This window comes from Malus sylvestris, chromosome 3 (assembly GCF_916048215.2).
Source record: "Malus sylvestris chromosome 3, drMalSylv7.2, whole genome shotgun sequence".
Lineage (NCBI taxonomy): Eukaryota > Viridiplantae > Streptophyta > Magnoliopsida > Rosales > Rosaceae > Malus > Malus sylvestris.
Window position 1 is genome coordinate 30127422 of NC_062262.1, and position 15283 is coordinate 30142704.

Genomic DNA, 15283 nt, shown 5'->3' on the forward strand with positions numbered 1-15283 from the left:
AGAACCCTATGAAGAAAGGGTCATTGTAGAGCTACTGTGAAAATTCGTCTTTAAATTTTACTGTTCAAATCTGGCTAACCGAGCATTTGATTGCCGGAGCGCCATGAATTTTTTATATGTTGTTGTAAAAGTATAATAAGGCTCTTAGGAAGGTACAAATAGGAAACATGATACGCGGATCTTCCGGATTGAATTACAAAGGTTGTTGACCTTACCGTTGACCTTTGCCGAGAGTTGATTTTTAGTCAATGTGACTCAAATCATTATTGATTGTCGACGTGCACAACCTAGAAATGTGTGTTTCTCACTAGAATTGTGAGACCGAAATTGATTTGTTCTAGGCGCTGATCGGGTGATGGCGCTTTGATCCTTGTACTAGGGTGCTTTGGCATGAATGATCGGGTGATGGCGCTTTGATCCTTGTGCTAGGGTGCTTTAGCACGAACTTTAGGTAAATGACTCTAATACATGTGATATGGTTATTACCTTGAAAATTTATGTACTTGTAACTTAGTGGATATGGCATAGATTTACAAAATGTGTTATCTACTAATTATAACTTTTAAATTCAGTCATTGATCTATTTGTATGAAGTGTGGTTTGCTATACATATTTGAAATGTTTGTGAAATGTGAAGGCTAGTAGATTACTATTAGCCCATTGTCATGGATAGTTGTGACATCGAACTTGTATCATGTCTAGTTCCTTCAAGTTGCTTTAAACTAAGTTCCAAGAATTCTACATGGTTCTGTTTAGTTAGTCTGAAACCGTGTTCTCTATAGATTCTTTTGAGCTGGTTTGAAATCCTTCTTACTACTCCGTTTCGTTGAGTTGGTTCGGAATCGGGTTTCGTTTAGGTTCCGTTGAACTAGTCTGGAACCCAACCCTACTCTATCGGGATTTCGTTGAGTTGGTCCGAAATCTCACTCTCTATTCGGTTCCGTTGAGTTGGTTTGGAACCCTACTTCGTTCGAATTTCGTTAAGTGATCCGGAATCCCATTTACTAAATGGTTCCGTTGAGTGGTCCAGAACCCTATCTTTGATGGATTCGGTTGAGCTGGTACGAAATTCCATTTTCCTATTTGATTTTGTTTGAGTTGGTCCAGAACCCACATTCGTTTGGATTTCATTGTTGATCTAGAATCCCATTTCTGATTCGATCCCGTTGAGTTGGTCATGAACCCTACATCCTACAGATTTCATTGAGTTCGTATGGAATCCCACTTCCTAGTTTCCTTTACTGGTCTGGAACTAGATCCCTAGAAATCTTCAGGTTTCTTTGGGCCGGTCTAGGGTGAAAAAATATTATGAGTTGTAGGCTTCGACTTAATTATGTTGCTCTAGTCTGGTTTTCAACGTATTTATGCACTAGAGATTTGACTTAGAAAAACGGATGAATGTCTGAGTGACTCATTCGGGATTTCCAATGAACAGTTTATGATATTATAAACATGGATTTATATTTGATATTTATAAACTATGATTGATGTTCTTGTTTTATGATTATCACATACGTGAAATTATTGTCAATCACACGAGTTTGGCAGCTTATCCGATTTGTTGCTTTGTCCGGTGCACCATTCTCACGGTGGAGCGCAAGTGACAAAGATTAGTAGATACGAGGCACTTCCTAGGTAACAATGCAGTGTTCAGAGACTTTGAAGTGACTAGGTTACCCTTGTTCCATTCCTCGTATTTCTTTTGGTTTACCATTTTTAGGAGCATACAGGCATTGTATACCCTAGTGAGTGCATTATGTGGTATAGTAGTTGTAAATGTTGTGGGAGAGACTTGACCAGCTTACTTTATTGTTAATTTTAGTATCAAAATTCCTTGGCGTATCTTGTTCATATTTCCTCACCTCCCTACATGCAATGCCACATGTTGATACTAGACCTATTTTGGGATCGAGGCGTGACAGCTAATACCTGTGTTTTTGTTGGAAATTCAACATTAATTCCCCATTAATGTACAGATAAAAAGATCAAAATTTTGTATCATCTACCAAAACCCAGAGAGGAGCAATGAAATGCGAAAGACTGAAATGAATTGACGCCGATGGAGTAGGTGAGGGCGGCGCGGAGACTAGTGGGGAGCTGCTGAGCTACCGCCATCTCGGAGAGGTGGGGCGAGTCCCTTGGCGTCCCACTTGAACCAACATCTTCTTCCTTCTCTCTCTTTGGTATTTTCTGAGCTTTAAATTGTTGGGATTTGCTGCTGTAGAGGAGGAACTATGAGTAAAAACAGTTTGCTTTTGCTGTGGAATTTAACAGTTTGGAGGGACAATTTCACCACCACATAGTGACATAGCTGTGATGGAGGTTTTCATTCCGCTGATGTCCTCTCTCGAGGTTTGAAACGGAGCCCCACTTCTGCAACCTCCATTCCGTTTCCTCAGTCTTTCCCAAAAATTTCTGAAGTTTTACCCATGAATCATACAAGAGAGAACCCATTTTCGTTTTTCACATCTAAACTTACAGGGTTTTTAACATTTTGATAGCATGCAACAGGTGTTTGATATTTAGCCCAATCAAAATATTTTTCTTTAATACAAGGATATTAGTGTTAACTACATTGCAATGGTTGTGGATTGAAGGGAAAAACAAGGAGAAAGGATGAACAGAAAGATGAACAGAGAGATATGAGGGAAAAAGAGTTTTGAGAGAAATAGATTTTGTATTCACTTATCAAATGAAGATTACACATACTGTTTATATAGAAATCCTAATTACTTTAACCAAATACTAACTACCTAACTATATTACTAACTGTATTACATTTTTACCCTTAATACTCCCCCTCAATCTTAACTGGGGTAACCTAGTTTGAGATTGGAAGAACAACTGCAATCACTGTTATGAAACCAGCAAACAAAAAACGGAGTTGAACCATTCAAAGTTGAACAACAGCAGCCCTTTTAATTGCACAATCAATCTCTTCATGGTGGTTCTATCAAGTCTGATGCTCCAAAGACTTATAAGTTCCTTGTTTTCACCAAAAGATGGGAAAATGAAGTCTCCTCTCCACCAAAGGATGTCACTTGCCCAACAAGTAATGCCAGCAGTAGATGGAGAATTTTAAAAATCCCCTGCAAACCAAGCCTTTCAACAACTACAACTCTAACCAACTAATCTGTACAGAAAACATGGCTTCGTGCCCACAAACTTCAATCAACTAATCTATACAGAAAAACGGTAATGGCTTCATGCCGCAAACAAACGGTAATGGCTTCGTGCTGCAAACAAACAGTAATGGCTTCGTGCCGCAAACACACAGTAATGGCTTCGTGCCCAAAGAAACAAACTTGAAACGGCTTCATACCTCAAACAAAGAATAATGGCTTCGTGCCTCAAAGAAATCAATCAACTACTTTAAAAAATCAAAGAATCATACACTTTTGCAGGAAATTGAAACATATAACCTGAGAAATCCAGCAATGTCGAGAAAAACCCAGATGCACCGACTCAAACCAGATTTGCTGACTCAAATTATCTTGGCAAACAATCAAGACCTGACAGCAGAAAGAATCACCATCGCGGAAGAGAAATTCCTGCAAGCCCAAGAAGCCATTGCAGCACAAGAAATGCCTAAACAACGATTAAGAACAGGATTCAGCCCGACAACGAAAGAAACGAACCCTTTTGGGCTAGCAATAGGATGATCCGGGACCAATCGACCACGTTCTTGGCATCAGAAACATTAGAAACCATGTGGGAATTGGAATCGCAGGCCGACGATAAGATAATATCCCAACCCTGATTAATGTCGCTCGAAACCAAAGCAGAGGACGAGCCAAGAACACCATGAATCGAAATCCCATGAAACATATTCGGGTACCACACTTCTTCTCTCAGGCTTTCCTTCGAACACCTTGTGAACATGACTCAGGGTACTTACTTACCGACTTTGATTTTCAGCATGAACTTCACCAAATCTTCAAACTGTGCAATTTCAGACAAACAACCCACTTTTCAGACGTTCGAATTTCCAACTCAAGCACCAAACAAGTCAGCAGAAAACATCTTCAGGATCGGAAATGGAGACAAACCAATTGACAACTCTCTGATTCCAACAACGCCACCAAAGTTTTTAGCTTTAACTCGAAGTTCTTCCCACGAATATCGAGGTAGTTCATGCCTCGACATTTCTTCAGACTCAGGCTCTCAAGAAACCTACATTGTGCTAACAAAGTTTCTTGAACTAAAACTGGCATCTTAATCCAACCCAATGAAATGTGCTTCAGTAGACCAAAATTCACAAACAAAGACGCATTAAAATTGCAAGAAAACAAAGTTAGGGACTCAAGTTCTCGCTGAGCATACACATCCAAAGGCAAATCAAAATAGGCCTGGGTTCCATACCCGGCGTCGTCCCACCTGGGGTCCGAAAACATCACCAATCCAAGAACAGCAACCAGACTAAGAATCAGATTCAAGAAAACCCGAAGATTGTTCTCTGGGATTTCTAGGGTTTCTTTCGAGGAGATATCCGAGCCGTTCGAGGGAGGATTTGAGAACCCAATTGAATGGCATCACAGGGACAGGGAGTGATGGATGTTGCCATGCTCGACGAAAAAATCAAGCGGCTCATGGAGGACCGACAGGCCAAGCCGAGGAAGCAGGTTCAGTTCTCGGAGTCGGAGATCAAACGACTTTATGTCGCTTCCAGGGAAATCTTTCTCCAGCAGCCCAATTTGCTCGAGCTCGAATCCCAGTCAAAATTTGCGGTGAAACCCAGATGAAAAATTGAGATTCTTGATTCCTGTTCTCCATGGAAATGCTTGGATCTTTTCATAGCAGAAAAATCCCAAAACTCAACACAAAACCCTCGGAAGAAAAATCCAAAGACCAAAAAAAATAAGAACTATGAATACGGAAGCATAAACGATCAAATACACAGAAACGAAAGAAAGTAATGAAGAAAAATAGAAGAGGAATCGATGATAAGCTCATGTTTATATATATTTTACATCAAATTCACTTGTCTTTTCTTAGTTAGTTCCTTATATTTTTGAGCTATTTACTTTGTTTTTGTGTTTTGTGGGATTTGTCAAGCAAATAAAAGAAAAATAGCACAAGTGGGATTTTAAGTAACAAATTCTTCAAAACTGCCTGTGCAGATCATCTGACTTTGGAAGCAAGTTGAGAACAGGTCAGAATGAATTAGAGAATGAGCCTTATATGTTGGAAAGCTACGAATGTCTATTTTCTGGAGCATTTTGCGGATTGTTAATATCATTTTTCTAGAAGAAGTTATGGCTGTTTAAACACTGAAAGGTTATCAATAGGCTGAGCAGTTTGTAACTACAATGAAAGCAATAAACCCAATAAATCTAGCAGCTGAAACTGATGCAGCCAAGAACAAGTCAGCTGACACCTATTCAAATATCAGAGGAAATGGAATTAAAAATGAGGATTAAGAGGGAGTAATTGGCATAAAGGCTACCTAAAGTGTTACAATTGTTTTACCACATTTCCTCTCATTTATTGTCATCACTAAATGGCTATTAGTGGGTGAGATAAGGAGAAGAAAATGATGCAGCAAGAATGGGTTTAAAAGCAGCATTGGGGAAGGAAGGAAGGGAGGAGGAGGCATCGGTCGATTTCTTTCGGTTCTATCTTCTCAAACTCATGTCTATCTTTTGTTTTAACTTAAGGATTGTGTGTAACTAAATTTTTAGTAGTTAGGGGCTGTTTTGTAGCCCCGAATATGATTGCAATTTTGTTATGATATTTCGTTGAATTACTTTTATGAATGGATGAAAATTGGTTCACTACTTGTCTCATTGATGAGTTCTTTATTTGTTTTTTATGGATGCATACGTAGTAAGCATATCTAGGATTCTAATGCTATGAATATGTGTGTGCCTGCCCTTGTCGAATGAGGACCTACATATATTCTAGAGTAGTACTTGTTAATTGCGATTAACATGTGAACCAATTTCTAGAATAAGTAAGACAATGCCAGTACTTACGATGCCTTGTGATGACTCAAACTCTTTTCGTTCTTAATGATTTCTACTTGTTAAATCTATGAACACGCCATTCTAGATTGCATGCTAGGGACTAAGTTAAGTTGAAAACGCCATTCTCTTAACATACTACGTAAGAAAGAGTAATAGGTTGAGTTCTAACATTGAGCCAACTTGAGCATCTTCATCCGGAAATAAAAGGAATTTGAATGAAACATAACATGTTTGCATGATTATTTGGTGGTGGATAGCAATTCCCCTAACTCGTTTTTCTTAATTTATGAACCATTTAAATTTTGTTTCTGTCCTGTTTTTGTTCAATTTAATTTAAATAGAAAATCAACTCCAAAAATCCCAAAAATTTGTGTGAGTGTAGCTCTGTGTGTCTAGTGTTGTCATATAAAATTTCGTAAACTTTAGATAAGCGTAAGTCAGTCTAATAATTATTTTTCGGTGGCTGGTCAGTATGGACAGCAGCCCAGTTTTTGTGACGTTTTAAGTAGTTAGATAAAACAATCTTCTGCGTGAAAGACCCTTAATTTCATATGCTACAATTGACAAATCTTAGCTTTAATAAGGAAAATCAATAGGATATTTGTGTGCTACTTTGTGGTGTGCTTTTAATCCTATCAATCGACCACTAAGATCCATGGCGTGAGCCTTGGTGGCTCGAATACCATATTAACTACATTGCAATGGTTGTGGATTGAAGGGAAAAACAAGGAGAAAGGATGAACAGAAAGATGAATAGACAGATATGAGGGAGAGAGAGTTTCGAGAGAGAAATAGATTTTGTATTCACTTATCAAACGAAGATTACACATACTGTTTATATAGAAATCCTAATTACTTTAACCAAATACTAACTAACTAACTATATTACTAACTGTATTACATTTTTACCCTTAATAATTAGGAGTTCAATGTTGGACTAAGCTACATAATGATTCATCAGTAACAGGTTTTTTTTATATCTACTCTTACCTAGTACAAAGAATTCATATTATCTAATTCAAATCATGTTAGTTACATCTTTCAAGTTCATCAAATTTGAATTAATGTTCTTTACAATCCTTAGCCTACCTCGTTTAAAACTCCCGACTTGGCCCTCGCCTCGACCTATCATAAATATACTTGTATGCATGCTTATACTCGTGTGTAACCAATGAAAGATCCAGGAAATAATATTAGGGGGGGTCAGTAAGAATAGCACGCGTGCAGTGTGAAATTTTTTTTATACTAGAAATAGCATGCATATTGTCATTTCATCGAGTCTAGGTAGGCCTGAAGTCATTTGAAAATGCATACTACAGACATGTTAATGTAAGTAAGGGGCAGCACCCAAGGTATTCATGGACATTCATCAGGTTGTGGTAGGCCTGAAGTCGGTTGGAGGGCAAGTATGAAGCCAACTCTAATCTTCAAAAGGGCAACACTCAAGGTATCCATGGACATTCACCGAAGTTCGGAGGGTCAGCACTTAAGGTGTCTATGGACGTTCATCGAAGTTCGAGGGGTCAGCTGACCACCCTTGCCCCTTAATGGATCCGTTAGTGTGTGTAACTATGTATGCATGTGTAGATATACATTAATACATATAAACAAATTCTTTCGTTACATTAAGGAAAATCAAACCCTCAGCCTATCATAATCCTAACTCATTGTTTCATGCAAGTTCGTCACTTCGGATAACTCAAATAACTTTTTGTCAACAAAAATAAAAATACTGAGCAAGGAAGACAATGGACCTACCACACATCATAATTAGAGTATCATCCAAGGAAGTGTATTAACTTAACAGGCATTGTTTTGTGTTTTTGTGTTGTGCTAGTGTGGTGGGTGGAAAGAGGACTGACTAAATCTGGCAGACCTGTGATCCCCAATAGCATGATGAGCTGAAATGGACGCATGGGGTCTCCACAGAAACCCTAGTAGGAGACCACAGAATTTTCTAAGAGCCACTTTGTCTCCATGTTTGTGAGCAATCAAAGTGTTTGATCAAATTCTATGAAAACTTGCACTCATTTTTTTAAGTGCCTTATGGGCGGAAGGGGCCTTTGCTTCCTCAACAGAAAGGAAGTTGCAAGCCAATGTGTTGGTGATTCCATCATTGCTTGGTTTTGTAAAAGCTCAGTCAAGCCAATATGCTGCTTGTTATGTCTCCTGATCACAACTCTCCCCTTCTGCTTTCAGATGTGGAAAAAGTATTTTTGGGGCGCTGCACCAAATTGTAACAAAAACAAAAGCTAGTGGACAAAAGGTTATAGGGGAATCCACTGGATTAGGAATAAACGAACAAGCGTTTGTGAGTATTTAATTCTGTGCTTCAAAGATTTTATATGATCTTATGCTAAAATACAAGATCATCAAGGATTTCGATCGGCTCACCTCTTGATTAAATCTATAAGACAGCTACTTGTCAGCTTTTGATTTATCACTACGTTTCAATTTAGTTTGTATGTAGAGATTACGTTACATGTACCATATTTACTAATCACAAATTACAGATATCAAAAATCATATGAATTAATTCTACTTCGCAGCCAATGAATATAATATGAAAAATGGTTTCTATTAACCTATTTTCTCTTTTTGCTCTATTTTCCTTATTTTTGTATCTTGATTCTCTTTATTTATACCGGCATATGCCTACACGTTTTGTACGTGTGAATATTTTTTGTTTTTGTTTTTAAAATGGAAAGGAGAAAGGAAGAGAGAGAACGTGGGAGTGTGGAGAGTTTTTTGTATTTTATGTTTTATATTTTTTAATATTGGATATATGCTAAAATCACATGTATGTAAAACTTTAATAAAAAACAGAAAAATTTGCTTTTGTGAAATTACATTATTGTTCCATTATATTTTTTTGTAATAGAAGACTAAATAGTTTTTTCACCTTCTTTTTAATTGACAAAGAAATATTAATAGATAATTTAGATATTTATTCAATTGAACAGCTAAAAAGAACATGGGAGTGCAAACAGCATTTCCTTTTAGTTCGATACATTTTGTCGATGTAGTAATTTAGGTTACCATGCTCATATTTAAGGACATGATAGCCATTCATGAATTGATTTATGCTTGTGTTACAATTTATACAATGTGGGTTTTATGTTTGACTAAAAAGTGTTAAGCCTCACGACATCATGTATGATTTGACACACTTCCTTTGGAGTATCCCACACTATGAGAGTGAGTGTTATGGAACCCCACCCAAGTATTGAATTTGACATTGAGTTGGCAAGTAGGATTTCATGATTCACACCACCACAGCTCTACCCGGCCATCTCAACCAGTAGAGGGTCAAGATCACTCCACTTGTCTCAACCATAGCAAAGAAATCTCAAGTTCCCTTGCTTTTTTTCGTACCACTCCATTAACAACCCTCTTATAAATATACAACCTACCCCATGCAAATACACCAGTCTCCCCTTAAAAAACCCTCCATGGAAAACCGCCGTAAAAAAAGCTCCTCCGCCGACGCATTCTCCTTCCCGAGCACTCCGATCCACGACCAAGACTCCAACTTTGAGTTCGGGTGCTTCACCCCAGACTCGGCCTCCAGCACTGGTCCCTGCAAAGACTCCCCCGCAGACCACTTGTTCCTCAATGGAAGGCTCTTGCCACATGCCTTCCCATTTCAACCTATTAGCAACGGCTTTATGGTCGTTGATAATATTTCTCGGAGAACAAGCCGGACGAGCAGCATTAGCAGCAAGGACTCTCTCATGTCGTCGAGAAGCAATAGCACCAACAGTAGGAGTAGCAGTTGTAGTAGCAGTGCTAGGACAAGCTCAAGTGACAATTCAGAGAGGAAGTTCGTGTATCACTCCAAATTATCATCCGACAGATACAAAGGCAACAAACCTAATAACAATATTTCAAGTCATCAAGTTTATGGGAATTCTCAGAGGTGGCAATTCATAACGGCAGTGCCCGTGCCGGCTTCTTTAAGCCGTAATAATTCGCGGAAGAAAGTGATCAAAGTGGATCAGCTTGAAAGGAAAGGGAAATCCGTTAAGGCGAAGAAAAATAGCCGGGTGAAGACGGTGGTGTTCCGGCGGAGATTCTTATATGGCCGGAGGTTTTTCCGGTGGCTTGTTTCGACGTGTAAAAAATGTCACGCAATGGAGCCATCTAAGAAAAGTACTAATGATAATGTAATTAAAGCTGGAAATTAGTCAAAGTGAATTGTGAAGTTACATTAATTAATGATTTTTATCTGTTAATTTTGTAATTTTGAAGTTTGTTTATATATATGTAAGGTTTTGAGAGAATATATAATGGCTTTAGCTTTCGCTTTGGTTTTTTATTACTTCGAACTTTGAAGAAAGCAAAAGGTAATATTTATTCTGGGAACGTTAACCAGAAAAAGAAAACTTGGCTTGTTAATAAAGATTCTTCACAATATGCGTTTAATAACACTGCAGAGCAAACGTTAATCTTAAGCTGAATTTGTTAACCTAATCAGATATATCTAAAAGCAAAGGCCACAACAACTCAAGTTTTAGCTCTTTCATTCCATAGTTGGAAGGTCATAATCTTATTACTTTTGACATAGTAGATCATCGTTGTCATTGTTTGAAATGTAGTGCAATTTGGGTAAACTCTTTAAATCTGGTTGTATTGTTTTTCCACATGTTTTATTTTCGACTTGAATTAGTGTTTGTTCGATTATAAAGAGACAACTAAAAATTTAAGTCAGCAAAGCCAACTAGAGTCTATTCATCCTCACAAGAAAGTTAAACTATAACATATTTGACTACATCGGTCAATTATTGGATATTTTGTTAGGATCAACAATGACTAGGCTCCAATTGGCTTTTGCTAACTTGAACTTTTGGTTGTCTCTTTGGATCATTGGCTCCAAATCTATCAAGAAATTTCCCATATGATTGTACGTAACTTCTCAAATGAAGTAAATTTGATTGAACATACAAGTTAAACCAAATAATTATTGAGGTATTCATCAATTTCCCCTCTGAACTTGTGAATATTGGCCAATTTCCCCCCTCAACTCTCATAATTAGTCAATTTCCCCCCTCAACTTTAATTTGGCCAATTTCCCCCCTCAACTCTCATAATTTGTCAATTTGCACCCTACTGTTAATTTTTTAATTTGATCATAATTAAACAAGTGTGTGTAAGAAACTAAATAAGATGTATGTTAATCATTTTCCTATGTCTTTATCCTATTACAAATAGATTAAAATTTAGAATTTTACAATTTATCATAGATAGTATTATTAGTCATAATAAATCAGTATGGAGTAATTTTATTTGATTTTTTACTATACAAAATTGATAACGAAAATGATTGATGTGTATATTTTTGTATGTGAATACAATTTTCTTTATAAAAGTGAAAGTTAAGTTCAAGTAAATTGCGGAGAATCGAGCTTTAGTGCAAAAATGGCTAGCAATTCATAATTATCGACTCCTTATTAAGAATAACCCATTTTATTGAAATAGGTCTGATCCATGAGTTTAGGATTATTATTTCTTCTTCTACATGCTTTAAACCCGATTCATAACTTTTTCTTATAATCAACCCATATCACATACTAATTGTATTATGTTTTTGTACATTTTACCCTATATTATGTAGGTGAGTTTATGTTAATTTTAGTACTTTGTTGGAAGTTATTAGAAAGATTGAAAGGAAAAAAAAAAGAATAGATGGAAAATTAAAAAAATTTAACAGAAGGGGGCAAATTGACTAATTATGAGAGTTGAGGGGGGAAATTGACTAATTATGAGAGTTAAGGGGGGAAATTGGCCAAAATTAAAGTTGAGGGGGGAAATTGGCCAATGATCACAAGTTTAGAGGGGGAATTGATGAATACCTCATAATTATTAGGGATCTTTACCTATAAAGACAAAAACAAAAAATACATTTCCATAGAATTTCACTAGTTTTGAATCATTTCAACGAGAGACAAAAGTCTAGACCCCAACAAACCTATCCAAAAACAAGCAAACCAAAATTTTAAAATTCTAGCCATGCTCCCAATAGACTTGTTACTTAATCAAAGCTAAAACTACAAAAAGACACCATCTATAAAAACTTCAAACTGATTTTAAATTCGTAAAAATTAATATCTATAAGATCAGTTTTAAAATTCTAGCAATTCTACCAGATTAGTTTCAAAATTTCAATAATTATGCAACATCAATTTCAAATTCATGCACTTCTACAAGATCAGTTTCAAAAAATTTAAAACTTCTGCAAGATCAACTTCAATTTTTTGCACTTCTACTTGACTAGTTTCAAAATTCATGCAATTCTGCAAGACCAGTTTCAAAATTCCAACAATTCTGTAAGATCAACTTCAAAATTCCTGTACTTCTGCAAAATTAGTTTCAAATTTTTTAGCACTTATGCAAAATAATTTTAAAAATTTTTGCACTTTTGCGTGTCTACTTTCAAAATTCATGCTCTTCTGCAAGATCAACTTCAAATTTTTAGCACTTCTACAAGATTAGTTTAAAATTTTTAGCACTTCTGCATGACCATTTTCAAAATTCATGCACTTTTGCAAGATCAATTTCAAAATTTCAACAATTAGGCTAGATCAGATTCAAAATTCCAGCAATTGTACAATATTAGTTTCAAAATTCATGCATCCAAATCATCCAAACCTCAAAATCAAATACTTCCAAAAATACTAAAATCAAAACAAACAAAAAAATCTCAATCGTTCTCATAAAAAAACCCTCATAAATTTAGGGAAGAATATAAAGTAGGGGTGGGTTCGATTTAAATCGGTTCGGTTTTTTTGCCAAAACCGAAATTTCGGTTCGGTTCGGTTCGGTTCAATTTTTTTTCGGTTTTTTTCAGTTCGGTTTCGGTTTTTTGTTTTTATTTTTTTTTCAAAAAATGAAAAACATTGAAATTTTAAATTTTAACATATCCAACACAATCATAACATAAACATTCTAACTAGAATCAAAGACAATGAAAATAAACATTTAAAGTTGAAGTAAAATCATCAATCAAGTCTTCCAAAGTCCAAACTAACAACCTCACAACACAAAAATCACACAAAAATCGTACAAATGACTTAGAAAAGTTAAATTGTATGATGTTGTTCAAAGATCAATGTTGTTTGCTTGTAACTGCATGTTGACAACTTGATTGGTAAAGGTAATGCGTGGGTGGATTTATTTAGTGTGTGTTGGATTCTTTTCCATCACAAATTACCCAAGTAATCTACCCAAAATAAATGTTTATGGATTATGTTACATGTTATATGAGAGTTGGAAAAGAAAGCTGGCGCAGAAGTAGACAGTGCTATGGAGATGGATGTAGGTACTTCGGGAAGAGGTTTGGTTCCGGAACCTTATATGGGGGAGAAATAATAGGTTAGGGTTTAGAGTTTTTATAGGCCTTTTTTTAATATTTTAAGCTTAAAGTTTGGCAACACATTGGGTTTAGCACATTTTAACTTACAAATTGGGTTTAGAAAATAATACCCAAAACAAATAATTAAATAAAAAAATTAATTTAATTAATTCGGTTCGGTTCGGTTTGGTTCGGTTTCTAGATCACTAAAACTGAACCGAACCAAAAGAATTCGGTTCGGTTCGGTTTTTTCAATTCGGTTCGGTTTTTCGTTTGGTTCGGTTTTTTCGGTTTCAATTCGGTTTGGTTTTCGGTTTTTTTTCGGTTTTTTTAACCCACCCTTAATATAAAGAAGAAGAGGAGGGGAAAGAGAAGTATGAAGAAAAGTAGGAGAGTGAAGGACGAAGTAGAAGGGGGAGGAGAGAGAGGCAGGAAGAAGAAAGAGGAGAGAAAATGAGATAAGTACCGAAAAAAAAAATATTGGAGAAAGGAGAAAGACCTATTTTTTTTTATTAAAACTACATTAAGGTGAAGGGTGGTAGATTTAGCCTCACAATAGAGAAATTTTTCGTTGTAATTAGGATACAGGTGGTACACCACATATTTTTATATAAATGATGAGAAATTTTATTTTTTAAGTTATTAAATTTTTAACACATATATCTCACCGTTTGTATAGTAGCATGTGATGTATCACCCCTTGTACCGGTTACATTGAAAAAATCTCTCTTCACGATGGGCTTAACCTCATGAAATAAATAAAATATTGTCCCTCTCCAAAATGCATAATCTATATGTAATTTACCCTTATTATTATCTTTATATGTAAAGAAATTGAATTATGAACTATCTAATCATAACTAGATACTCTACTCTCACCACTTTTGCTAACCCAACAGTAAATCGAAATCCTTTTAAAGCATAAATTATGTGTCAGTTAACAATTTGTGCTAAAGTGAATTGTTCAAGAGGCTGGGCCACAACCCTTAACTGTTTATCCGATTGAAAATGTTTCAATCCAAGCCCCCACTCGTTTGATTCAAAAGTCGAGTTGGGTTAAGACAAATCAAGTTGAACGTGGTCTACATAGTTTTGTCTAGGGAGCTTTTTATTCGGACCCAGCACAAATGTTCTTAAAAATGAACAATCATCAGCTCACCTTTAGTTTAATATACTGATGTATTAAATGAAAAATGAACACTTGACATTGCCGGACCTCAATTCCACTTAGCCTAACCTCGATATCTCTGTAGTCGTCATAGAATTGCCATTAGCATCGACGAGGGAGTTTATAGAATGAGTTGACGCCATTGTTGTCGACGACGACGACTGCGGCAGTGCTGGTGGTGCTTTGTAGTTTGGGTCCAATTAAAAGCTCCATTCTTTGTATTTGTAGTTAAAGTAGATAGTTTTTTGTCGCGTAGTATTACAATCTAGCGGTATTACTTTTTATTTGTAACTAGAAAAGGTCTTATATTAGAATATCATGGATGACGAGTTTAATACCAATGTATTTCTCCACCGCATAGTATAAATATGATTGTATAAAAACTATATAAAAAGGGTAGTACCACTCCTTTTTACTTTCTACACATCCCATGTTAATTTCTGTCTTTTGATCCTTCATTCGACGGCTGAAAATTAAAAAAAAATGTGTGAAAAATAAAAAAGATCGTGTGGATAGTACCATCCTATAAAAAATTGTAGGTAGATGTGCATCGTACAAGCCAAGCCCGTTGTGGCTAGATGTGCATGCAATCTTGCAGTAGTTGAACGATGTTATTATGTTGATTTTTTTGTCCTAGTACAAGCACTATAGGGTAAAGAGAGAAGGAACTTAGGTGCAACAGCGGTAACACAATGCTGTACTCAACTTGGTTACGTTAGAGGGTGCAATATGTTGGTTTTCTTGATGCTTACTTTTAATTTAAGATTCCGTGGCAACAATTAGAAGAAAGAAAAAAAA

General features: G+C 36.1%; 1 protein-coding gene across 1 annotated transcript; it reads left to right on the forward strand.

The window, feature by feature from the left end:
* Window positions 1-9243: 9243 nt before the first annotated feature.
* Window positions 9244-10270, forward strand: LOC126616210 (uncharacterized). The gene has a single exon (XM_050284225.1). It carries the CDS (start codon window positions 9383-9385, stop codon window positions 10151-10153), a length of 771 nt encoding a protein of 256 aa, XP_050140182.1. The 5' UTR covers window positions 9244-9382; the 3' UTR covers window positions 10154-10270.
* The last annotated feature ends 5013 nt before the right edge of the window (window positions 10271-15283 follow it).

Bases quoted from the DNA above. Each gene is read 5' to 3' on its own strand.
- LOC126616210 (XM_050284225.1), top strand. From the start codon at position 9,383: ATGCAAATACACCAGTCTCCCCTTAAAAAACCCTCCATGGAAAACCGC.